The 23,427-nt window shown below is 45.2% G+C and overlaps 4 protein-coding genes across 9 annotated transcripts in view; 2 read left to right on the top strand and 2 right to left on the bottom strand.

The window, feature by feature from the left end:
• The first annotated feature begins 1,276 nt into the window (after positions 1-1,276).
• Positions 1,277-2,178, top strand: LOC121597447 (39S ribosomal protein L22, mitochondrial). Its single transcript, XM_041923216.1, has one exon. It carries the CDS (start codon positions 1,469-1,471, stop codon positions 2,123-2,125), a length of 657 nt encoding a protein of 218 aa, XP_041779150.1. The 5' UTR covers positions 1,277-1,468; the 3' UTR covers positions 2,126-2,178.
• Positions 2,179-4,147: 1,969 nt separating this feature from the next.
• On the bottom strand, positions 4,148-6,680 carry LOC121597972 (zinc finger protein 567-like). The gene is made up of 2 exons (XM_041924355.1): positions 6,190-6,680; positions 4,148-6,113 (listed from the first exon to the last, which is right to left on the bottom strand). The coding sequence occupies exons 1-2, from the start codon at positions 6,418-6,420 to the stop codon at positions 5,079-5,081; spliced, it is 1,266 nt and encodes a 421-aa protein (XP_041780289.1). The 5' UTR covers positions 6,421-6,680; the 3' UTR covers positions 4,148-5,078.
• A 3,495-nt stretch (positions 6,681-10,175) lies between these two features.
• On the bottom strand, positions 10,176-15,732 carry LOC121598313 (protein scarlet). Its single transcript, XM_041924969.1, has 4 exons — positions 14,926-15,732; positions 11,879-12,756; positions 11,222-11,792; positions 10,176-11,145 (listed from the first exon to the last, which is right to left on the bottom strand). Exons 1-4 carry the CDS (start codon positions 15,365-15,367, stop codon positions 10,973-10,975), a joined length of 2,064 nt encoding a protein of 687 aa, XP_041780903.1. The 5' UTR covers positions 15,368-15,732; the 3' UTR covers positions 10,176-10,972.
• A 4,041-nt stretch (positions 15,733-19,773) lies between these two features.
• The window catches only part of LOC121588596, an 86,145-nt gene continuing 82,491 nt past the window's right edge, over positions 19,774-23,427 (top strand). Inside the window, exon 1 of one of the 6 annotated variants that reach the window (XM_041906742.1) lies at positions 19,774-19,876. The gene's annotated coding sequence lies outside the window, so the exon portion shown is untranslated. The other 5 variants (XM_041906717.1, XM_041906726.1, XM_041906708.1 and 2 more) reach the window with 5 other exon arrangements.

Genomic DNA, 23,427 nt, shown 5'->3' with positions numbered 1-23,427 from the left:
ACAAAAATCAATTAAAACTGTTTCCAAAAAGAATGAAAAACTAATTCCTCAAGCACCACGGATTAAGCTTAAGCGACTGGAAAATCAATCATCAATTATCCATAAAAAATGAAAATTGCATAGCTTACTGTTTTACTCAATAGGTGGCGTTCTATAAGGCAACGGCAATCGCTTCTGCGGGCGTGCAGGCGTGCGTGCGGAAAAATCAAAATTGTTTGATTCTGACGCATGCTGTTGCGGGCTGTCACCCGCTGCTGGTGTCAAATTCCATACATTTTCAGAAAACGCACGCATGCCCGAATCAGTGATTACCGCTGCCTAACTAATCATTATATAGCTATCCTTTTCTTGCAAAGTGTTCCGCCTAACTTCATCTAATCATTGCCTATATACCCTTCAAACAATGTGAGCAAAAATCTATATGAATGGTCGTATGGTCAGATGCGTGGGTATCGACACCAACGTGCGTTACTCAACTCTCACTTGCTTCAGTGCTGGTGCTTTACACTGAAGTTTAGTATTTAAACAATCGCCGTTCTGGTTCTAGCGATGCATACCTTTAATGCGAAACCATACAACAGTACACAGGGAATGAGTGTTCGTTTAATGGGTTTGTGGCACTTGGGTGGCTTTTTAATAATAATTGTCACAAATCTCATTTCTGATTCGCTGCGCGTTACTACACTAGCGGGTAGAATTGTCAAGTCAAATCACTCGCTGGCATCAATCTTGACAGAAGAATTCAAATTCCAACTACCTAGTATAATATGGCTATAATGGGGCCTTTACTGCAACTGTTTTTGTACTGCACGAGCAGAGTGACCATAAATACTGATTTATCTGAATTCTTACCCATTTTTAATACGCCTACCGATTCACAGATCACCCTTATAATTCTACAGATTATTCATGCATCCTATCGAAAATCACAGGTTTTATTGAATTTAAATCACAGGTTTTATTGAACGAAAAGTCATGAGAAAAGTCATTCCCCAAATGATTTAATGCAGTACACTCCATATGAAATATGGATATCACTAGTGACCAGAACCAGAAGTTCAACACTGACAACTAGGACCCGTGTCTGTACTTCATGAGATGCGATGAAATTGGACGTAGTGGTAATACAAATTGAAATTCCTACCGAAAACTAGCGATAAAATGTTGGCGCTCCTACCGAAAACCACCACAAAAATCTGGCCACACTGCACGAGCACCACTGCTCGAACTGCTCGATCGAGCTCGTCGCAGTTTGATGCGGACTCGACTGTGCCTGACGTTTCATGTCACACTGTATACATAACACAGCGCGGTGCAGTTTTCCATATTCCCCACCGGCCGAGGGAAGAAAGTGAAAGAAAAACAGAAAAAAAAGGAACTAAATCACGATCAACCGGACGTTCCCCGTTCGTATCCTCCCGGCGGGCACCTCCCGCCCATCTCACAGCTAGTTACGAAACACACCACCATGGCCACCTATCTGGCAACCGCACTGAAGCGGCTCGTCCTCACACAGCCCGCCGGCCTGGCATCGGCGGTGCGGCTCCTCCCGGCGGCGGCCAGCCTGCACACGGCCGGCGGCCCGCTCGCGAAAAACTGGAACGGCCACAATGCCGGCCCGCAGCGCTGGCTCCAGTACAACAAGGTCATCTATCCGCCCCAGCAGCCGGACGAGCCGGCCCGGCCGGCCTACGTCTGCCACCAGAAGACGAACATCAAGTACAGCCCGAAGAAGATGTGGTACGTCGCGTCGTTCGTGCGCGGCATGACGGTGGACGAGGCCGTCCGGCAGCTGTCCTTTGTCGACAAGAAGGGCGCGAGCTACGTGAAGGAGGCCATCCTCGAGGCGGTCGAGCTGGCGGTCAAGCGGCACAACGTCGAGTACCGGACGAACCTGTGGGTGGCGGAATCGTTCTGCGGCAAGGGGCGCGTCTTCAAGGGCATGCGGCGGCACGCGCGCGGCCGGACCGGCGAGGTCGAGTACAAGCACTGCCACTACTTTGTCCGGCTGGAGGAGGGGACGCCGCCCGCCCACTACTACCCGGCCGCACCGAAGACGGGCGAGCAGCAGCTGGCCGAGTGGGAGGAGGCGATGCGTAAGCGCAAGGTGACCGGTTCGCTGTGAGTGGAACTGGGCCGGCAGTTTGTTAAATAAAGCGATGTAGAAAGGAAACAGCACGTGCTCTCGGTGCGTTGTGTAGCATGGGTTTTGCGGGTGGGTTAGAAAGAGAAAATTGCAAATGTTTTCAGGGGAACAGAATGCATGCAAATCCATTGATTTGGGCTAAACTCTTGGACTTAACTTCTAAAATTCCAACCATTCTGGGCAGGTATATCTTAAAAGCAATCATTTTGAGATAAATATCGTAACCCTTTGCATGTTTAAAAGATAAAGTTAAATAAGCACGTACTTAGTCAGTTTGGACAAACCTAAACCTATAATTGAACGCCAGCCTTACTGGGCATATCAAGAAAAACGGAAATGGGTAATAATTTCCCCTCGACATAGAATTGCTTTGAGCATATTTCTTTTGCTTTGGTTAGTTTTTTGGCACCCTTTGATAAGCGTAGCAGATGGAAAATTAGTTAGCGACAATTCGCAACAGCTTAGTTGGGCTCCTGCCTTTAGCTTTTATTTAACAAAAAAACATTTTAACCTTTAACTCTACGACCGGACACCCGGGTATGATTTTCATTTTCAAAATGATACTATTTTTTATTGTAAAATGGTAGCTACTTATTTTTTCACGTATTTTAGAAAATACAATTTTTATGAAGGGCACAACATGAACTTATTTTTGAAAGAAAAAAAAAACCTTATATTTTTTTCAATATTATCTTTTGAAACCCCGACATACCCGAGAATTCCATACATTTTGTATGAGAAGTTATACATTTTAATTTTAAAACCTTCATAACTTATGGTGTAACTAATATTAAAAATTCTAATTTGGTTTAATGAGAAAGGCATTAATCTTATTAGCTTTGTTGAGGAAATGGGACTTTTGAAGTTTCATTTACTATTTTTAAACATTTAAACATTTTGTTTTATACATGGAACCGGTTTATTCATTGGTGGCCTTCAATGCTGCACCGTATTCAATGAATTTGTTATCATGTACTTAGTGGATTATTCTGCTGGTTTTGATGAATACCAATAGAAAAGCAGAAATTATCGTTAATACCTTTTTTTGTATTATTTATTAGTTTTTTTTTTTACAAAAACAATCAAACGTATAAAATGCGTTTTTTGCTTTTGCCTCATATTTGCTCTCTTTTAATCTTTTTTTATTTACAAGAAATAATACCAGCAGAGAAAAGTGTTGAAATTAGTATTCTTCATGGAATTCTATATCTAAACAAGTATACTTACCAAACGTATAAGGTTTCATAACATTAACTGTGAAACAATATTGAACAATTTAAAATGTATTTTTTTTAATCGTACGAATAATGCATGGAAATTGGCACTTTCAATGTATTTTACATAAAATAGCAGTAAAAACATCAATTTAAAAGGTGAGTGTTGTTTACACAAATATTAAAAAATAGTAAACGAGTCGGTAAAAATCCTATTTTTTCACTAAAGTAAATAAGACTAATGTCCGAATCATTTGTGCCAAATTTGAAATTTAAATTTTCAACGCAACGAAAGTTATTGAAGTTTAAATGTGAAAAACAATAGCTTCCCATACAAAATGTTGGTCTTTGAGACAATGGTTAAAGTTGTCCTCGTTTACCCCTACATATTTGCAAAGTGTGGCATATTTAAAGGAAATTTGAATCATTAACCGTTACGGTAATGTTTCGCGCATCGCTTTTTGTGTGTTTTGCAATGTTTTTTTTAAAACAAAAATACACCACTAAAGGTGTTTTCAATGGATCATCAAAAATGGATTATATAAGCATAATTCTATTCCCGCAATCGAGATGTGTCGTTCGTCGATTTGGGTATTGCGGTTTGGAGGTTTCCATAGGAAGGTGCCGAGTATGTGAGATTTATCCATGAAAACGTATTCTACGTATTTTAAATATTTTAGTTGACTTGCTATGCAAAGTATGAAGTAGTATTAGGTGTTAGAATTAAGTAAATAAAATTATTTAAAAGCCAGTAAACCCAAATTGGACAGAACAACATGAAAGCAATCGATATTTCAATGAAATTAGATTAAAATCACTTCGTTCGAATATCTATCAGGCAATTTCTTATTTTTTTTGGCAAACATTTTAATTTTGTAAGCGTATTTTAAAGACGTCTGCGAGAGCTGGTCGGGCTTTTTGTCGCCTACTGCGATATTGGGCGTCTTTCTTGATTAGAATTTGCCAAGCAGATTTCTAAAATAACAAGTCTATTTCAACGAGCAATCGTGTCAAATTTTCCGACTCGAATCCAATGGCCTGATAGCCATTCACTCCAGAGTGCTCTTTCAAACCAGACTGAATGATAAAAATCATTCAAAATATTCTAAAAAAATAGTCATCTTTAAAACTTTGCCTTTTACCGATGCTTACGATTTGGCCAGTTGTTAGAAGTATTTGTGCAATCTGATGCAATAATGCAGACCCCAAACGATGGCTCAACGAACAAACGACCAACAATTAAAATAAATAGATCACACAGGACACACCGCTGGATAAATATTTCAATCAACACGCTATATTGCTACGTAAATGCACAATAATGATAGCTCACTTATTGATAACTAATTCCCTAAAAACTTTCCTTCCTCGCTCTGTCGATTCTAAACAGAGCTTGCAATTCATTTTAAATAAGAGAATATTAGTAATAATAATCGTACACACCGCTTACACACTGTAATAATAACTTAAAGCAGTAAAACCTTGCATGTGATGCGTGTGGGTGTGTACAGATGCAAACTGTACAGAAATTTAAAAAAAAATAATTCCCCCTAAAACTAAACTAAAAAAGAAAATTCTACTTAACATGACTAAATGTAAACCGAAAAAAAAGATATTCCTGTGCTGCATTAAAAAAAAAAACACGAGCCCGTTTGTTTCAAAACCTTTTCGAACCTAAAACGCTACCTAAACCTAACCTCTGTACACTGTGCACGGGCTTACATCGGGGCCAAATTCGACCGCAGCGTGTCGAGCTGGCTGCACAGGTGCTGCACGTGCTTGTCGAGCAAATCCTCGAGCATGTGGCCGGCACCCTCCACCTCCGAGTCGGTGGTCACGTCGGCCGGGCGGGACGGCTCGCCGGCCGGCACTGCCGGCTCCGCCGTCTCGCTCGCGACCGCCGCCGGTGTCCCCGCTGCGGCCCGGCTACTGCCCGCCTGCCGCCGTCCCTTGCGGGCGGACGCCCGCGCCCGGGCTTTGGACGCGCGCAGATGCAGCCGGCGGTGCTGCTCCAGCTTCTGCTTGGTCGCCAGCACCTTGCCACAGTCGGCGACCGGGCAGGCGAGCTCCTCCCGCTTGCGGCTCTCGTGCTTCGAGCGGACGTGCGCGTGCAGGTTGCGCTCGTGCTCGTAAAACCGGGGACAGCCCGGGTACGGACACTCGTACACCAGCACCTCCACCTGCTGTTGCTGCTGCTGCTCGCCGTCCTGGCCGGCGGCTGCCTCCTGCTGCTTCCGGTGGACCCGGCCGTGCAGGTTCAGGTTGCGCTTCGTGCTGAACTGCTTGTCGCACTGGTCGCACCGGTACTGGGTCGGATGGTCGAGCCGCCGGTGCACCACCAGCTCCGACCAGCGCAGGAACTCGCGCGCACAGTCCGGGCAGCGGTGCGCGTTCTGCCGGCACCGGTGGCTCCGCATCGTGCGCGCGTTCACGAACCCCTGGCCGCAGTGCTCGCACCGGTGCGGATACTCGCCGGTGTGGCGCACCTTGTGCAGCTTCAGCTGCAGCTTGCGCCAGAACCGCTCGCCGCACGTGTCGCACGCGTACGGTTTGCCCAGCACGTGCTTCGTCTGGTAGTGGCGCTTCATCGCCTGCCGGGTGGTAAACTTCATCGCGCAGTTCGGATGGCTGCAGTCGACTTCGGGCCGGGCGGTACCGGCACTCTCCAGATGGCAGGCCCGCACGTGCCGCAGCAGATGGGACCGGTTCGAGTAGGCTTTGCCGCAGTCCGGCTCCAGGCAGGGGTAGGCGTGCTGCAAGCAAAAACCAAAACGAGTGGGTGTGTGTGTGGTTTGCCGCCTTTCCATTTCCCGCTCCAGTGCCACTTACCACTCCGGTGTGCGTGTAGCGGTGCCGATCGAGCTCGTCGCGTCGCTTGAACGTTTGCTCGCAGTGGTCGCACTTGTAGCGATGGCTGCGGTTGCCGGCACATTGACCCGGCAGCCGCGCGCTCAATGGCGGCTGGGCGCTGCCGTCCAAGATGACGGCACCCTCCATCGCCTGCTCTGATTGCTGGCCGGTTGCTTGGTGCTGATGATCGGTGGTCGAGCAGGGAGCCATTTTCTCATCGCGCAAAAAAGGACCGCACGGGACTACGCTCTTTTTTTTCGTGTCTCTCTCTTGTTTTTTCTCTCAACAACACCGGAACGCACCGTAGACAGATTACACGCTTCGCAATTAATCTCTATCGCGCACTTTTATTTTCCGCACAATCGCGTAGCACTGGAAAATGTATTGCGGAAACTACAAATACATCAACAAACAAAACATGCCGCAATGGGAAAACGCGGGATCGGGTGCGAAAAGGGAACTACGATTCCCAGGAGGCAATGATGACGCTAGCGCTTATTCACCACACTGCTATTGACGTTCATCAAAAGCTAATTCACCACGTTGGTGAATATAAGTAAAACGTACTAATTTGAAGCAAAAGAAAAAAAACAGCTGGTGTACGTTTTGTTTTTCATTTACAGTCTTTCCCCGAGTTACGAGACACTCGAGTTACGCTAATTTGAGTTACACGAATTTTTATTTTTGACAGTGCATATGTCAAATCAGTACAATTTTGTTAAAGTATTAAATCAATAAAAAGACAGAAATAACCCATTTTTTACACTAATTGAAATAAACAGGTAATAAAATTCATAAATAAACTAAATGTATTCAAAATTCAAATTATAAATGAAGTATATTTTGGCAAAACGTAATATTCGACGTACGCGAATGTCTTCGGAACGCATTATTCGCATAACTCGGGGAAAGAATGTAATTTGAAGAAAGAAAAGAAAAAATATATGGTACACGTATTTTTTTTCATTTAGTTCGTTTTCCAAGCAGTTTGATCAAATTGCTATAAAATTTGATTTCTCAGAAGTGGTTTCGCCCCAAACAATTGTAATCTACTTTTAGCCCTTCAAAATGATTCTGGAAAATTAAATGCTTTAAAATTTAAGATATTTTCTATCAAGTTGATTGTAGGAGAACCAAAAACTAACAAATGAACACTACTGCTGCCGAGTGACTCCTAACCCAAGTGCCACAAATCCACTAAACGACCACCAAATGGGCTATAAACGACTTAAGCTCTCAACCTAAACGGAATCTAAAAAGACTTCGTTTAGCAGACGGCAAATGTATTCTAAAAATTGCAAAAAAGCTGGTGGCACCATCTGTTGGCGGGATAGCGATACAGTGAAACTTCCTTGTTTGGAGAGCTTTCTCATTCCCTCTGTACTGTTGTGTGGTTTCTCATTGAAGTTATGCATCGTTAGAACTAGATAGGTTTAGCCTCTTAATTAGTTATTTGATTTTCGATTTTGACAGAAGATTGAAATTTTTGGAAGATTTATTTTACATTTGACAATTATTGTGTCAAATCAGCACAATTTACTTTAGAAAACTATCAAATGGAGAAATTTTTCCAACTATCTCCTATCTCAAAATTTGCGTTCCAGGGGTACCACGTGTCGCGGGGACTACCTGTACTACCAAAAATATTCTTGCAGAACTGCGTGAGAAAACATCGACGTATATTTTGTTTTTGAAATTATATACCAATCATAATCGAAGAACCGATTGCGAATTTTGAAAAAAGGGAGTTTTATTAAAGGGTAAAAAAGGGAGTTATAAAGGGAGTTATATAAATATTCACTTCGTCGTGAACGGTTTCAGGGTTGAAACGATACTTTTTGTAACTATATCAAGCGCCACTAATCGACAAGACGACCTCTAAACAGATTCTAAACGGCTCAAGCAAATTTTAAAAGGCTCCATTTGGCAGACGGTGAACAAATGATGCATTCTAAAAATAGCAAAAAGAGCTGAATGCTGAAAGGCGCCATCTGTTGGTGGGATAAACAGTAATACAGTGGAGTTTTCTTCACTTAGAAAGCCTTCTCCTTCCCTCAGTATGTTGTTTGGTTTCGCATTGAGGTTATGCATCGCTAGAACTAAAACGGCGATACGAATGTTCAAATCTAAATTCCAATGTATTGCCATCAGCACAGAAACAATTAAAATTTGAATAATAGTCGTTTGTGTTGTTATTCACGAATCTGATCACACACGGCCATCCCAAGTGCCACAAATCCACTAAACGACCACTAAACGGCTTCTAAACGACTCAAGTTCTCTACCTAAACGGAATATAGAAAGACTTCGTTTAGCAGACGCCAAACGACTCATGCATTGTAAAAATAGCAAAAAAGCTGGTGGCGCTATCTGTTGGTGGGATACCCCAACCAGTTGAGCTTCATCGCTTGGAGGAGAGCTTTCTCATTTCCTCTGTACTGTTGTATGGTTTCGCATTGAAGTTATGCATCGCTAGAACTAGAACGGCGATACGATTGTTTAAATACTAAACTCCAACGGAAACCACCAGCACTGAAGCAAGTGAGATTTGAGCAATGGTCATTGGTGTTGATACCCACGTATCTAACCACACGACCATTTATATAGATTTTTGCTCAGAAAGTTAGAAGGCTATATAGGTCATGATAAGATGAAACTTGTCGAAACACATTGCAAGAACAGGATAGCAATATAATGATGAGTTGTAATACGCCATCTATTGATCAAACCAATGAAGCTGTGGAGCTTTCATTTTTTTATATGGATATTCAATTTTCCAGTCGTTTAAGCTTAATCTGTGGCGCTTGGGATTCTTATAGATTTTTGCTAAGAAATTTAGAAGGGTATTATAGGCTATGACTAGATAAAGATAGGCGAAACACATTGCAAGAAAATGACAGCTATATAATGATGAGTTATGAAGCGCCATCTGTTGAACAAACCTGGAGCTTTCTTTTTTTTTTCTATGAATATTCAAGGTTCCAGTCGCTTACTACCCAAGTAGCACAATTCTGTTAAGAAACCGTTAAAAGTATGCCTAAAAGTATTACTTTTAGCTTTCCATACAGCAGTAATTTCAGGGCTTAAAACACTGCGTAACGCTTTCCTGGCTTCGTTAAAAATTCAAATTTCGCCGGTATTTTTAACGAAAAATATCAAACTCAACGAACAAATCGACAGAGATGGCTGTATTGCTCTGTCTCATTCTATATGCATTTGCTAGATCTTCGTTAAATTACAACAGAAGGTGTTAATATTTCATGGAATAAATGCATAAATTCACCACAAATACTTTTATTCGACATTTCATCGTTTTGTCACTGCATATTGTCACTGTATCACATAAGTTTCTTTCATTCCATGGGTTTCTTCCATTATCAGCATGGAGGTCAGCTGCAGCCGTGTACGAAAAGCATGATGTCCAAACGCTATCCAAATCAAATATGCTGCGGAATATAAAACTTATGTAGCTCATGTGAAGATAATGGTAATATCGATACACTGACCTGTTATAAAATCATGATGACACACAAATTAAACAATAGCTGATAAAAGTTGTCGCAGACGCTTGGTTTTGTTGCCATCTACACACAAGCTACACACACGAAGCTTGACGAACTTTTTGACATAAGAAATGGAGGCGCCATGTACGTGACCATGTACAGTATGTCTCAAAAATTATCGTCATCAAGAGCATATTATTTTGCCCAAGAAAATATACATTTTTATGAAAAAATTTCTCATTTGCAAATATTTCATACCCTTTATCAAACTCTTCACATGTATTATTTGAATATATGAAATATTATTTTTTTATTATTAAATTCTTTTTTATTATCACCGCAAGTTCAAATACAGGAATAAAAGAAAACACATAGTTTTCAAACAGTTAATAAAAAAATAGTTTATTGTGAAAATAAATACGCATTATTACATAAATAAGAATGAAAAATGATTTCCGAATATTGAATAAATTGGAAATGGTGTACATAAAATTTGAAAAACACTGTGTGTTATAGTAACCCGAATCGAACAAAAACGAGTGTAACGGAATACGTCGTTATGATGTAACGCTGGCAAATGTCATATTCTCTTAAGAAACTCTATTTGATTTTTAAAGGCTTTAAAAAACTGTTAATAATCAAATAGAGTTTCTTAAGGCTACTTGGGTACTAATAAGCCTAAACAGGTTAAACAAATGGATATCGTTTCTTATTTTTTAAATACTCGTGGTGACAATCACAAACTCAGCCATATGTTTAGTGGAAAAAAAAACGAAGAAAAAAGCATAATCCAAAACAGTTACAATTCTCGATAATTAATCGTACTTTTTACTTGTTTTTTGCTACTACAAATAATACTAATCATCCTCACATTCTAACTCAATAACTTACTTTTTTGACTATCCTTGACAATACTATGAGAGAAAATTAATAAAATGTATTTCTAACGCTCAAAAATATTCATCAAATTCTGTAATAATGTTCTTTCGAGAAAACAATAAACTGCTCGTCACACTCGGAAAAACATCGTTTCATTGCATTGTCATCGCTAAACATCGAATTGCTAAATTCACCACGTGCGATGTTTTGCTTTTTTGCCGTTAAAATTCCGTTGGCCAAATTTGCAAATTCAAATTCTGTAAGAAACAAACAAATAAAATGAAGAAAAAAAAACCCCAAACGCTACACAGTGAACACGGTTTCGCTCTGGTGTATTTCCAAAAAAAAGCCGAGTACATGGTGAGATTGCCCGGACGCGCCTAGCGCTTGGTTTTGCGCCACAGAAACAGGTAGCCGAGCAGGTGGAAGCCGAAGTAGAGCAACACCATCGCCCACAGGTTCGGTGCCAGGTGCGTTTCGCTGAAGCTGTAGTGCTCCAGCACCTCGCCGCCGGTCCGCAGGCAGGGCAGCTTGTCGTCAACGGCGGGGCAAGCTGGGCAAAAAAAAAATATTTCCATCAAACACTGCATCCTTTTCTGGTTTTCGGGTCGTCCTCCCTTACTACTTACTTATATTGCTGACACCTTCCCACTGGGCGATCGACATCGCCTCGTTCGCGTACATCATCCAGGAGATGTACGGCAGCCAGCGGGTCGCGGCCGGCATCGTGTTCAGGTGGATAAACACGCCGGACGTGATCATGAGGATGTAGTCGAACGGCACCAGGTAGGCCATCGCGAGCGGCAGCGAGTTGAACGCGGCCGAGAAGAAGCAACCGCACGCGGTGGACACGTTCATCACGAGCGTGGCGGCGGCCGCCGTCACCAGGAACGCGTAGATCGTGGGGCGCAGTGCCGCGAGCCAGTACGCGATCAGCACGAACACGAGCGGCTCCAGCACGAGCCCGGGTAGCATCGCGGCCACGTTCGCGACGTAATACTGGGACGGGTGGTACAGGCCGTTCTTCGTTTCGCGCATAAAGAGCGGGAAGGTTTCGGGAAAGACGGCCAGCACCGCGTACATCGGCGTGAACGTGTTCTCCGAGATGAGGATGAACAGGAGGCCCTGCGTCGCCTGCACCCCGAGCTGGGTCGGCTCGATCGCACCGGCAAAGCAGAGCCCGGCCATCAGTGCGATCGCCTGTGCGTGAGAGGGAGGGGAGAAAGCACGAAAGGACACGTGAAGGATGAAGGATCTTCCCTGGACGTCGGCTTGCGATCACTTACAATCTTCTGCAGCAGGCGCAGGTACTGCACGGTCGGGTCGCGCACCACCGTCAGCAGCGCCCGGTACGTCAGCCAGGCGGTCGTGTGCAGCCAGTGGGGCCGGCCGGCCAGATGCTGCACCTCGTCGGTCACGCGATAGTCGCCGCTCTCGGCCATGTGCACCTCCAGGTTGATGAGGACGTCGCGCTGGCCGGCCGCCTCGCTCACCGCGAACAGGTCGCACAGGCGGTGGGCGGCCCGCTGGGACGCCTGCTCGTAGCCGGGGGCGGTCGCGAGCGCCCCGATCAGATACTCGGCCGGGTTGTAGCTGGGCGGGCAGGCGTGCCCGTGCCGGGCGAAGAAGGCGAGCGCCTCGTGCGGCCGGCCGGCGTACGCGACCCGGCCCTCCGCCAGCAGCATCACCTGGTCGAACATCGAGAACAGCTGCGAGGACGGCTGGTGGATCGTGCAGATGATCGCGGTGCCGCGGCGGGCCAGCTGCTGCAGCGTCGACACCAGCGCCTGCGCACCGTACGAGTCCAGGCCGGTCGTCGGCTCGTCGCAGAACAGCAGCGTCGGCTTGGTCAGCAGCTCGGTCGCGAACGCGAGCCGCTTCTTCTCGCCCCCGGACAGCATCTTGCCGTCGCCGGCCTCGCCGATGCGGGTGCCGGCGCACCGGGCCAGCCCGACCCGCTCGAGCAGGTCCCGTATCGTCTGGTCGATCGCCCGGTGGCCGACGCGCCGATCCAGCCGTAGCTTCGCCATGAAGTACATGTGCTCGTGCACGGTCAGCGAGCCGACGAACAGGTCGTCCTGGTGCACGAACCCGCTCAGCCGGTACATGTACGGCCCGACCGGCTGCCCGTTCACCAGGATGTCCCCCTGGACGACGGTTCCCGCTGGAGGGAAGAAAGAGCGATCAGTTGTGCGAGCAGGCGAAGAATTCAGGGGAAACCCCTGAAGGATTATGTTATTTTCCAGCCCTTCAGGCGAGGGCTCACGGCGGAAGGAAACCTCTTATGTTTACGTATGATGGACAAGATTTCCCCTTTACCATTCTCCCCCACCCCACCCCAGCTCACACACAGCGAAGACATTCACCTGCAGCAAAATGGCGCAAACTACTTTGAAGCTATTTGGGACCGTTGGTGGGCACTGGTTCGTTCGCTAAGCTGAAGATGTCTGCGTGGACAGTTTTGTTTGGTTTCCACCAACCGTGCCAACCGCCACAGCTGACGTAGACGCATCGACCGTCGCACATTGTAGCAGTGCGGTGAAATACACATGTGTAAACCGGTTAAGAAGCCGACACAGGAAGCCCTGCCAATGCCGGGAGGACCATTTCAATGTAAGTTTTTGTTGCTTTGGGAAGGAGCGACGCGTACAGGAGATCGTGAGGGGGATATTAACGGACGGCGAGACGGTGCCGAAGGCTTTGCTTTTGTGTGTTTTGGTAAATGATTATTGATCGCAGTTGTTTAGCAGTGGAAGATATTTGCAAAACATTCAGCTCCGGTGTTGCCTTTCGGGAAGTTTGCTGCTGTTAATTCATCTGCTGGAGGACTATGTCGACATGACGACCTGGAAGCCATTGAAGGGATTTTACGTGGCACATTATGTTGTTGGTTTTTTCTTCTTTAATGACTATTTTGAAAATAGAGACCATCTAGGGGAACCTCCAGGCTCGTGAATAGCTTTTCAGTAGAAACTAATCGGCTGGAACTGTCGAAAAATCTATTGAAGACAACTTTAGGCGGCATAGAATGGTTTGTGCCTGGGAACATAGACTCTGTTTTCGCTCTTTCTGGAAAGACCTCTACTCCTTATGATCAGGAATTAGTTCAAGAACAAAACAACTGAGATAATTTCATCTTTTCAAGGAAATAGGTCTAGCACGGCCATCGATGTGGAATATCAGACGTTCCGATATTTCTGAATCGATCTTTCTGTTTGATCGCCGTTACCTAATATCTCCAGGAACCTTAAACTCAGGAACGAAATTTTAAGAATAATTATACATAAAGCGGTTAAGAATGCTAGTGGACGAACGTTAAGGAGTAACAGAAACCTTCGGGAGTATCCTTTGAACCAATAGCTCATATTAGTACTTTGATACCTTCAGAAACCTTAAGCTCGTCAATTGTTTGTGCTGAAGATGTCTTCATTTGAGACATGAGATGATACAGAATAGTTTGTTGATCAATCGCTTGAAACAAAATAGCTGTATTTTCTGATAGAATTTCTATCATTCGAAATTTAGTGTCTTCAGGAATCAGGAACACAAGGGCTGCCATGTTCTTACAGAAGACATCTTCCGGAATAATTTGAGAAGTTCTTAACTAAGACCTACAGCAACAGCATATGTGTTGATCTGCGTCTAGGACGACTTTACTTCCAATAATTGTTCAACTTCTCTAGGAAGACATCTTAGGCCGCGGGGTCATGGGGTTGAGTGCTTTTGAGAAACCTACGTTCTCAACGTTTGTCGAATCGACACAAAATAGTTTGAGAATCTTTGAGAAAGTTTACGGTGCAGCGATCGACTAATTGAAAATTGAGCAATTGTGCTATTCGATCCTCGGTAATCACTTTGGAAAATGTATTCAATGTTTATAATTGAAAAAGGTTTAAAAACATGCGATCAAAAACTTAATTTCTATTTAAGGCTCCAAATAAAACATGAGTGGCTATTTCAGTTCAGTTCAGTTCTCAGAGTGAGAAAACAATTGACGACGGCCACGGGCTTGCGTCTGAGGACTAGTTTTGAGCACTTGAGAATGTGTCCTCAGCTTGAGAAGGCCCCGTGGTCCCGAGGCCTTAGGCACTAGAAACTAGACATCTTAGGCGCTCTGTTACGCCATTACCAAGCACTGGGATTTCTTGGTTGCGGTGTGGACGCGGCTTGTAACTGGATACAAACGTCCATTCCGTCCACTTGCTAAGCCTTAGATGTTACATTAACATTGCGGAATTCGATACCCGTAATAGCCTCCCTCCCGTTAAACTGGCCCAGCACTGTGCCCAAGAGCCTCCGTAGCTCCCCAATCCCTCCCCTACGCAACACTTACGGGGTGTACGGTAGGCGAGGGCCGACATGAGCGTACTCTTGCCGGCACCGCTCGAGCCCATCAGCGCGATCAGTGTCCCGGGCGTGACCGCACCGCTCACGTTGTTGATGATGCGCTTGATCGTGGGCCGGTGGCAGCCGGGCGGACCGCTCCCGCCCCCGCAGCCGCCGCTCTTGGCCGGTCCGGCCGTCGCGTACACGCACAGATCGCGCCAGACGAGCGTCGCGCCCTGCTCGGTCGGCGACCACTTGCTGTAGCTGCGCAGGGACGACTGATAGCAGCGGCCGGTGCCGGAGCCGGCGGGCGGCGGCGGCGTCGGCGACGACAGGCAGCTGCCCGGTGGCGGCTCGAGCGGCACCAGCTGCTGCTCGTTGATCGACGAGTGTCGCTTGCGTCCGTTCGCCACCATGTTGAGCAGTTTGATTGCCGATTGCTTGGTCATGGAACTGGCCGGCAGGAGGCGGACACGTCGGCGTTAACCTTTGCTATCCCGGCTGGTTCGGTTGCGTTTTGGTTGGGTTGACTGGTATGGGGCACTGTTCCGGGACGCCTGCCTAAAAAACGCTCCCTAACATCACTCACTGGGTGCCCTGGGGTACATGCGGGGAGTCCATCAATTTCGTTCACTGTGCCAGCTCCCAAACACCCACTCTCCCTTCTTCCTTTTTTTCTCTCTCTTTAAAAACACCGACACACACACACACACGGAAACGTCCCTTCGTCGCGATCGTGACGACGACGCACTGCCACGACGCGTGTACTTACTGCTGCACGATCCAACTCGAACTGAGCCGCCCGACAGGTAAGGGTTTCCGTCCTTCCCCCGACAACATAAAAAGAAGAAACCATCCATCTCTTACTCACACACACACACACACACACACACACACACACACAAGCACCGAGCATTTCGAATTCGGAACTGGCGTTACAAAAATAACCCCTCCGGTGGATAGATGTGTAACCGAACCCTCAAGGGTCCCCGTGCCGTCCCATCAAGCGGTGGCTGGAAATCAATACCGCAGCGAGCGTACCTGGCAGTGCTGCGGTTTCCTTCGCACGAAAACTGTTGGTGCCATCTCTTGCCCCGCTTTTTGCCCCCTTCCGACCGCGGGGTCGACGGACGGACGGCCAGAGAGGTGTAAGGATTCATTCAGGAACCAGCGCCGGTGTGGAGGCGACGAACGTTCGCGAAGCCGGTTGGGCCCCCGGGTAACACTAGCCGCATCGACACATTTCGTTTGCCGGTCGGCTACGGCCAACCGGCTCGGCTCGTAGGATGTGTAGTAATGAGTCCCTTCTCTCCATTCACCCCTCCCCTACTGCTCCACCATTCCTAGTGAATCCTTACTAGTGCAGCGGTTTGGAGGCAGCTGCAAGGAGGCACACCCGGCGAGACGGGGGGTTTGAAGTGTCAATGGGGTAATGATCGGTGGCTCATTGCTCCGGCCGTCCCCCCCAGGGGCTGTATTGGATGTCTTTTGATCTGGTGCGAGATTTGTGTGTGTATGTGTGTTTTTTGTGCTTCTTCCGACCATTGCCGTAACCTCACTTCCGACTGTTCGGAAGGGGGCTTTGCAAATGTATGGCGCCAGATTTTGCCAGATGATGATGTGGTTTGGTTCGGCATGCGGCTCCCTCGGAGTTGCGCTTCTGGGTCAGCAGTAGTTTCTGAGCTCGGTGCGCTCGAGCTATGAAACGGAGGAGAAAGCGAAGGCGGGATGGGAAATTTGCTTATCCACACAAGCATGGAGAATGATTTATTTCACATGTTATGTTTTTTTGTTACTCCGGATAAATGGCTTTTAAATGTGTCCGTATGAACGGCATCCCAGTAAACATAATTTTTGCGAGAACTTAAATATCAAAACATGACCGTAAAATGTGACTGTTTTTTTACTTCTTCAGCTTTTGTTGCATATTTTCCTTTCTGAACGCCTTCATAATGGATTTTGTGCTTCATCTGGGAATTGATTTTAACAACGGAACCCAAAAAACTCCTCCTAAGGGACTATCTTATTGTAGAATTTTAACCAACACTATTGCGATATAGATTGTAACAAAAAACAAGAATTTTGCGAACAAGATTTTTGGGACCAAGATTTTTGCAACCAAGAATTTTGCGACCAAGAATTTTGAGACCAAGATGTTTGCGACCAATAATTTTGGAACCATTCGCATTTAAAAGGTCGCAAAATTCTTGGTCGCAAACATCTTGGTCGCAAAATTCTTGGTTGCAAAATTCTTGGTCGCAAAATTCTTGGTCGCAAAATAGTTGGTCGCAAAATTCTTGGTCGCAAAATTCTTCATCGAGAAATTCTTGGTCGCAAAATTCTTGGTCGCAAAATAGTTGGTCGCAAAAAAGTTGGTCGCAAAATTCTTGGTTGCAAAATTCTTGGTTGCAAAATTCTTGGTTGCAAAATTCTTGGTCGCAAAATTCTTGGTCGCAAAATAGTTGGTCGCAAAATAGTTGGTCGCAAAATTCTTGGTTGCAAAATTCTTGGTTGCAAAATTCTTCATCGTGAAATTCTTGGTCGCAAAATTCTTCATCGTGAAATTCTTGATCGCAAAATTCTTCATCGTGAAATTCTTGGTTGCAAAATTCTTGGTCGCAAAATTTTCGGTCACAAAAATCTTCGTTGCGAAATTCTTGGTCATAAAATTTTATAGGAATTGTTCGTGATTGTTCTGAAATTGCGTTAGTTTTTTTTTCAATTTTTTCACAATAATGCATCGATATTGGATAACGCATTCAAACGTTGTAAGCCCTTAAAGTCACTGGCTATTTTGGCTGTCTGGGTAGTAGTGATGGGTAAATACGATTTTTTACCGGAGTCGGATCGATCCGACTCCGTTACCCCTCGGAGTCGGACTCGGAGTTACTCCGGACTGTTTTACCTGGGGGAGGGGAGGGGAGGGTGCGCACGAGCAAACCTCCGGACTCATCGACTCCGAGTCCGGATCAGTCAATCCGGATCACTTCGGATCAGTCTAGAGGACAAGTGTAGTCGTGTAACTTTTCTATGTCTCTTTTGCCTTGTCCTTGCCTTTAGATACTGATGAGTGAAGCATGCATACCTTTCGGGTACGTTCGGGGTATAAGCTCTGTCCCTCTCATGTTAATGGTGAAGATAGAATCGTATGCCCTCGGCTGTGCATTCGGGCGTGGGCAGGCCCGTGGACGCCGTCTGTTCGCAGACATTCAGACTCATTCGGACTGATCCGGACTGATCCGAAGTGAGCTAGAGTGACCCGGACTCATTTGGACTGATTCGGACTCATTTCAACTGATCCGGAGTAATCCAGATTGATCCGGAGTGATCTGGAGTGATCCGGACTGATCCGGACTGATCCGGAGTGATTCGGAGTGATCCGGAGTGATCCGGAGTGGTCCGCTATTTGCCGCATTGCTATGATAATAATGCTAAAATGCATGTTTCTAACTGATTTATATACCTATGTAGTACTTCTTAAACAAATTATCGATAACTTTCGGATGTTTGAGCTTTTTGTCGTCCTTATGTATATTTTTGATGCGGTCACGAGAAAAGCTCTTTTTTGCAGTTGTCAAGCAATTTTAATAAAGTTGAAAAAATAACATTCAACATTTCGTCACCTCCGTGGCCACGCGCTAACAGAGTTTAAAGTTTTTATTAATTTTTTCCAATTGTCAGCGGCAAGAAAATTAAAAATGTAGCTTAAAATCAATTCAAACTTATTCACGGCGCACAAACAATATTTGATGAATTTAATTTACAGCCTGTTCCCGAGTTACGCGGTTTGTGCGTTACCGAGGAAACTACCTAACTCGAATATCCGCGTAAGTCGAATTTCGCGGTTTTCGACCAAATTGCTATTGATTACTCGGTTTTTTTTCAATTAAATTTAGTACTTCTATCTTCTTCTTCTTTGGCACAACAACCGCTGTCGGTCAAGGCCTGCCTTTACCCACTAGTGAAATGAGCTTGGCTTTCAGTGACTTATTGTTACCATAGCAGGATAGTCAGTCCTACGTATGGGGGCACGGTCTATTCGGGACTTGAACTCATGACGGGCATGTTGTTACGTCGTACGAGTTGACGACTGTACCACCAGACCTGCCCAAAGTACTTCTATACGCTTTATAATTTATTTTATATGATTCGTGTAGAACATTCTGATATTTATGGCTTTTAAGTGTATTGAATGTATCAGTAAAAATGCAATTTATACTGGATTGGACAATTCTTGCAGCAAATTACACTGATTTGACATTTGATCAGTCAAATGGAAAAAAAAAATTGCATATCTCGGAATCCGCGTAACTCGGGAGCAGACTGTATTTTTTTTACATTTTTATTTCAGCAAATTTGCTTGAAAATAAATCGCAAATCATCAACATTCTTGCCCGCCCGGATTACACGAACTCGCAGCATTCGATGTTTAGGGCTCGACGTCTTCAAATGACGTTTAAAATAGGGGTGAGCACGGTGTCCGTTGTGCTTCCCCAGGTAAATCATCCCCCCGCTGTGCATCAGCCACGTGACGGTTCTGCATAGCATCAAACGATTGCTTTTTACCTTTCTTTGGCAGTCGAAAACAAACCGATTGTGCAATAATTTTTTAAAAATAGAATTAAACGAATCAAAGTACAATTTAAGTATGAAAATATTCAATCATCGCGAGAATCGCTGGATGTGAAAAAATGCAGAAAAACGGAGAAAACAACTTTTTCAAAATCAAAATTCACCACCCCGGGTATTGGAGCCGCCAAACTGACAGCGGCGCGAGACGGCCGCCACCGCATCATCCGTGGCAGCCAAGGGTGCGCCGTCGGGAACAGGGTCGGCAGCGGGTGCCAGCACGCGCGCGTGTGCGAGCGCTACACACCACGGATAAACGAGATCGCCCTTACTTCCCAAGCAAAGCTCGAACCGTCCGGACGTGTATGCGTGTGTGCCGACACTTTCGGGTCTGTGACGACGGTGTGTGTTGTTTCGGTAAAGAAAGCAGAGCGGGCAAAAAGGGTGCGTGTGTGTGCGAGTGAGAGAGAGAGAGAGAGAGAGAGAGAGAGAGAGAAAGAGTGGTAGATGAACGGAAGAAGCAAAAAAAAAAACAGAAAAGTAAAACGGTTAATGTTTTAATTTCGAATAATGGTGTGTTGCTGCCGTTGTTTGCAAGTCGTGCGTGCGTGAGCAAACGGAAGCGAATGTGAGCATTTATCGGCAGCCGTACCTTTGTGTGTGTGTGAGAGAGAGAGCGCGAGGGAATAAAACACTCAAATAAAAATAGTGTATGGAAACGCAGTGCACAGTGCCGGGCAGTTGTGGTAAGTGTAGTAGGAGGGGTAAGAGACACACGAACGCTGCCTATATATATTTTTTATTCCATTCGCCGTTGCGCGCGCTCTGTCTCGCTCTATATCTCTCTCTGTCTCTCTCTCTCTCTCTTTCGCTCGTTGCGTGTGCCGGGTCCGAGTACCGTCCACCTTATCCATTGCAATTGCTAAAGTTTATTAAACTGCGTGCGTATTGTTGTGTTTCGCTTCGCCAAGCTAAATGTGATAAAACAAAGGCGGGCAAAATGACGTCGAGAAGCGCAGAGGAATGGCCAGGGAACGGCCTGGGAGCATATTTTAACATTAGGCCAGCATAGTTCGCCAATCAACCTTTCCGGTGTGTTGTGACAAAAAAAAACGCACAAAAAAAGGAAGAAGAAACGAGGCAACACGCCCGGGCCGTCAGCTGTCCCGAATTTTTATTTATTTTTTGTCTCCAGCACTCACCCCAGGCTGCATCGATCGGTGCATCGCTATGCAGCTTCCCTAGGCGACCGCTAGACGTAAGCAAACGCACACACTCACACATGGTTGGGCATTAAAGCAAACAAAAAAGCACACACACAAAAAAAAACCGCGATCGATAACCATCTCACTGCAGGCTGTCCCATTCCTTTCTCCCCCCCCCCCCCCCCTCCATCACCCACACATTTATGGGGTGGTTATCAGTGTGACGACACTCCAAAAGGGCCAAAGAGAAAACAGAAAAAAGAAGCAGTAGCAGCAATAGAAGAAGAAAAAAAATCCCCGCTCCTCCTTGCACGGGCCCACTCCGGCCATAGAGCAGCAGTAGTGAGAGAGAGAGAGAGAGAGAGACAGCGAGCGAGAGGCCCCGTGCGTGTCTGCGTCGCATCGCACCGTAACGCGCGCCCCGATCGAGAGCCACCAATACCACCGCAGCGCATCTCATTCCACACTGCCGTCCATTATCTGCGCTACCTTTTGCAGCTTCCCGTGTGCTCCCGTTTCTATTCCCCCCCCCCCTGTTTCTACCGCTCATCACCACCCACCCCAACCTGTTAAACTATTAAACAAAAACACACACACACATTCCGCTAATGATCATTGCCGATCGCCATAAAGGTGGGTGACATAAATGTGCGTATGCGCATGATGCGCCAGCTAGTAAAGGTGGAAGAAGAACACACACAAAAGCGCCCGAATGGCATCGGTGGCCGTTTTTTTTTGTTGGCATATTTACCTGGCGCTGGTCGAGAGCTGTCAAAAAAAAACAAACCTGGACTGTCCCGTGATCTTGATGCGTTTTCCAATTTTTTGATAGGACGCGCGCGTGTGTACTCCCTCATTTGTCTCTCTGTGTGTGTGTATTGTGTCCATGATAGGTAACGAGATGAAGGACTGGCAGGAGAGCGTACATTGATCTCAAGCCGGTCGCGTTGCATTAGATCGCTTTGTTTCATGAAAAACGCTTTATTAGAACGTGTACAATGTGTCCAGGTCATGCACGCGCACCTTTGCTTTGCAGGGGCTCTTCCACCGGCTGATATTGCTGCGATGTGTATTTTTTAAATTTAATTCTTTTAACTAATAATCTCCTAATTTACAACCTTTTTCACTTCACTCCCTTTATGTGCAATGTTTGAAATTGTAAATTGCAATACTGGGACACCTTTCACCAGAAAGCTGCAGTTTCAGCCTATCAGTGGAATGATAAAGGAGCTGCGACTGTGTTTGTTATCGAAAAAAAAATGTCCCAAAGCAAGGGTGGTAAGACAAAGAAGTCGCATGTCCAATGTCAATGCATAGTCGCTGTAAACGCACCTTTTCTTGTCTGCAAGTCAACAAATACTGACTCTTCTTGAAGCAATTATGTTCAATTTATAGCGTTTGAGTAGATTTATGACATATTTAGTAGATTTATGACAACTCTATTTTGATATTACAAAAAAACACTACAAAATCTAATTAGATTTCATAAATCCTCAAAACATCGTATACACCTCAAAATTCACTTCCAAAATTGGTAAAGCAATTGTTATACTTCAAATTCTATCAATCAAATTAATAACCACATAACTTAAATTCATTAATTTGGGAACACACTGTTCCTTCACACATTACGTTAAAATTAGCGACAACAACGGTATAGCCAAAGTTGAATAGCCGAAAACGAACAACTCGTGTATTTCAACAAAACCTGATGTTCGATTGATTTCATTACTTAAAATCGTTAAACGATGTAAAGATTCCCGTTTCGGTAGGCTGGGGAATCTTCACAAGTATTTAAAGAACCGGGTTTCGGTGAGAAATTTAAAAAGCAATCAATTAATTTCTGCAAAATGATTAATTCTAACTGTCAAAGTTCAAATCATCGTACTTGTGTGTATTTTTCATACCCAAGTTGACAGTTGTTTTCTGCCGTGTTGCTTTTTTCACCCGCCAATTATGTACAAACAAAGACATGAATTGCAAAATCGTTTTGTTTTTTTTTTCTGTTTGTATATTTTAGCTTATAAATTCAATCCTACATGATACAGCTTGCGACGAATCGGCAAATTTGTTTACATTTTTTTTTCAGTATTGACATAATTTTAGCATGCAAATGTCCATGTACAAAAAGAAACAAACAATGCAAATCACTAATAATGTTTTCGAAAAGCTATTAGAACGCTCTATCAACTCCCCAATGTGCAATTTAAGGTCCGTTTGAAGATTATTGTAGTTTTTGTTTTTAAAGATTTTCTGTATCAATCTTTAAAGCACGCCCTAAATCCCTGGTCGCCCTTCCCCTTCCCTCTTCCAGCTCCCCCATCGACGATGAATTAAAAAAGGCCAAGGCCATAGGCTAATTGTAGCGCGCAGGCTCAATCGGCCCAGTAATTTACAATCCTGCACAGTCGACCGTCCGCACGCCCTGACTTGACTTGAGGCAAAAAGGAAATTAAATTTCACGCTTTTTAATTTTTTTTCCGATTCCATTACTCTCCATCTGATTAACAAAGCAAAGCATAGAGAGCGAACCCTGTGACGTGTGTTGTGCGATTTGCCTGCGCCGGGCTGGAGGCACGGGGCGAGAAAGCGAGTGGCGGTTGAGTCATGATCGATCTCTAATCATCACTACACGCGACCTGGACGCATCAGCATCTCCCGGAGTGTGCCCTCTGCTGCTTCCTCTCGACCGCTTTGACAGCTTCTCGGGGGCAGTTGGGCTAAAACAAAAAAGC

Source organism: Anopheles merus, chromosome X, assembly GCF_017562075.2.
Source record: "Anopheles merus strain MAF chromosome X, AmerM5.1, whole genome shotgun sequence".
Classification (NCBI taxonomy): domain Eukaryota; kingdom Metazoa; phylum Arthropoda; class Insecta; order Diptera; family Culicidae; genus Anopheles; species Anopheles merus.
The sequence above is the reverse complement of the archived record's forward strand: the minus strand, read 5'-3'. Positions and strand labels throughout refer to the sequence as shown.

Coding starts and splice junctions, on each gene's coding strand:
- LOC121598313 (XM_041924969.1), bottom strand. CDS start 15,367: ATGACCAAGCAATCGGCAATCAAACTGCTCAACATGGTGGCGAACGGA. Junction 12,757..14,925: donor CCTCGCCTACCGTACACCCC/GTAAGTGTTGCG, acceptor TCTTCCCTCCAG/CGGGAACCGTCGTCCAGGGG. Junction 11,793..11,878: donor TGCGCCTGCTGCAGAAGATT/GTAAGTGATCGC, acceptor TCTCACGCACAG/GCGATCGCACTGATGGCCGG.
- LOC121597972 (XM_041924355.1), bottom strand. CDS start 6,420: ATGGCTCCCTGCTCGACCACCGATCATCAGCACCAAGCAACCGGCCAG. Junction 6,114..6,189: donor GCTACACGCACACCGGAGTG/GTAAGTGGCACT, acceptor TTTTGCTTGCAG/CACGCCTACCCCTGCCTGGA.
- LOC121597447 (XM_041923216.1), top strand. CDS start 1,469: ATGGCCACCTATCTGGCAACCGCACTGAAGCGGCTCGTCCTCACACAG.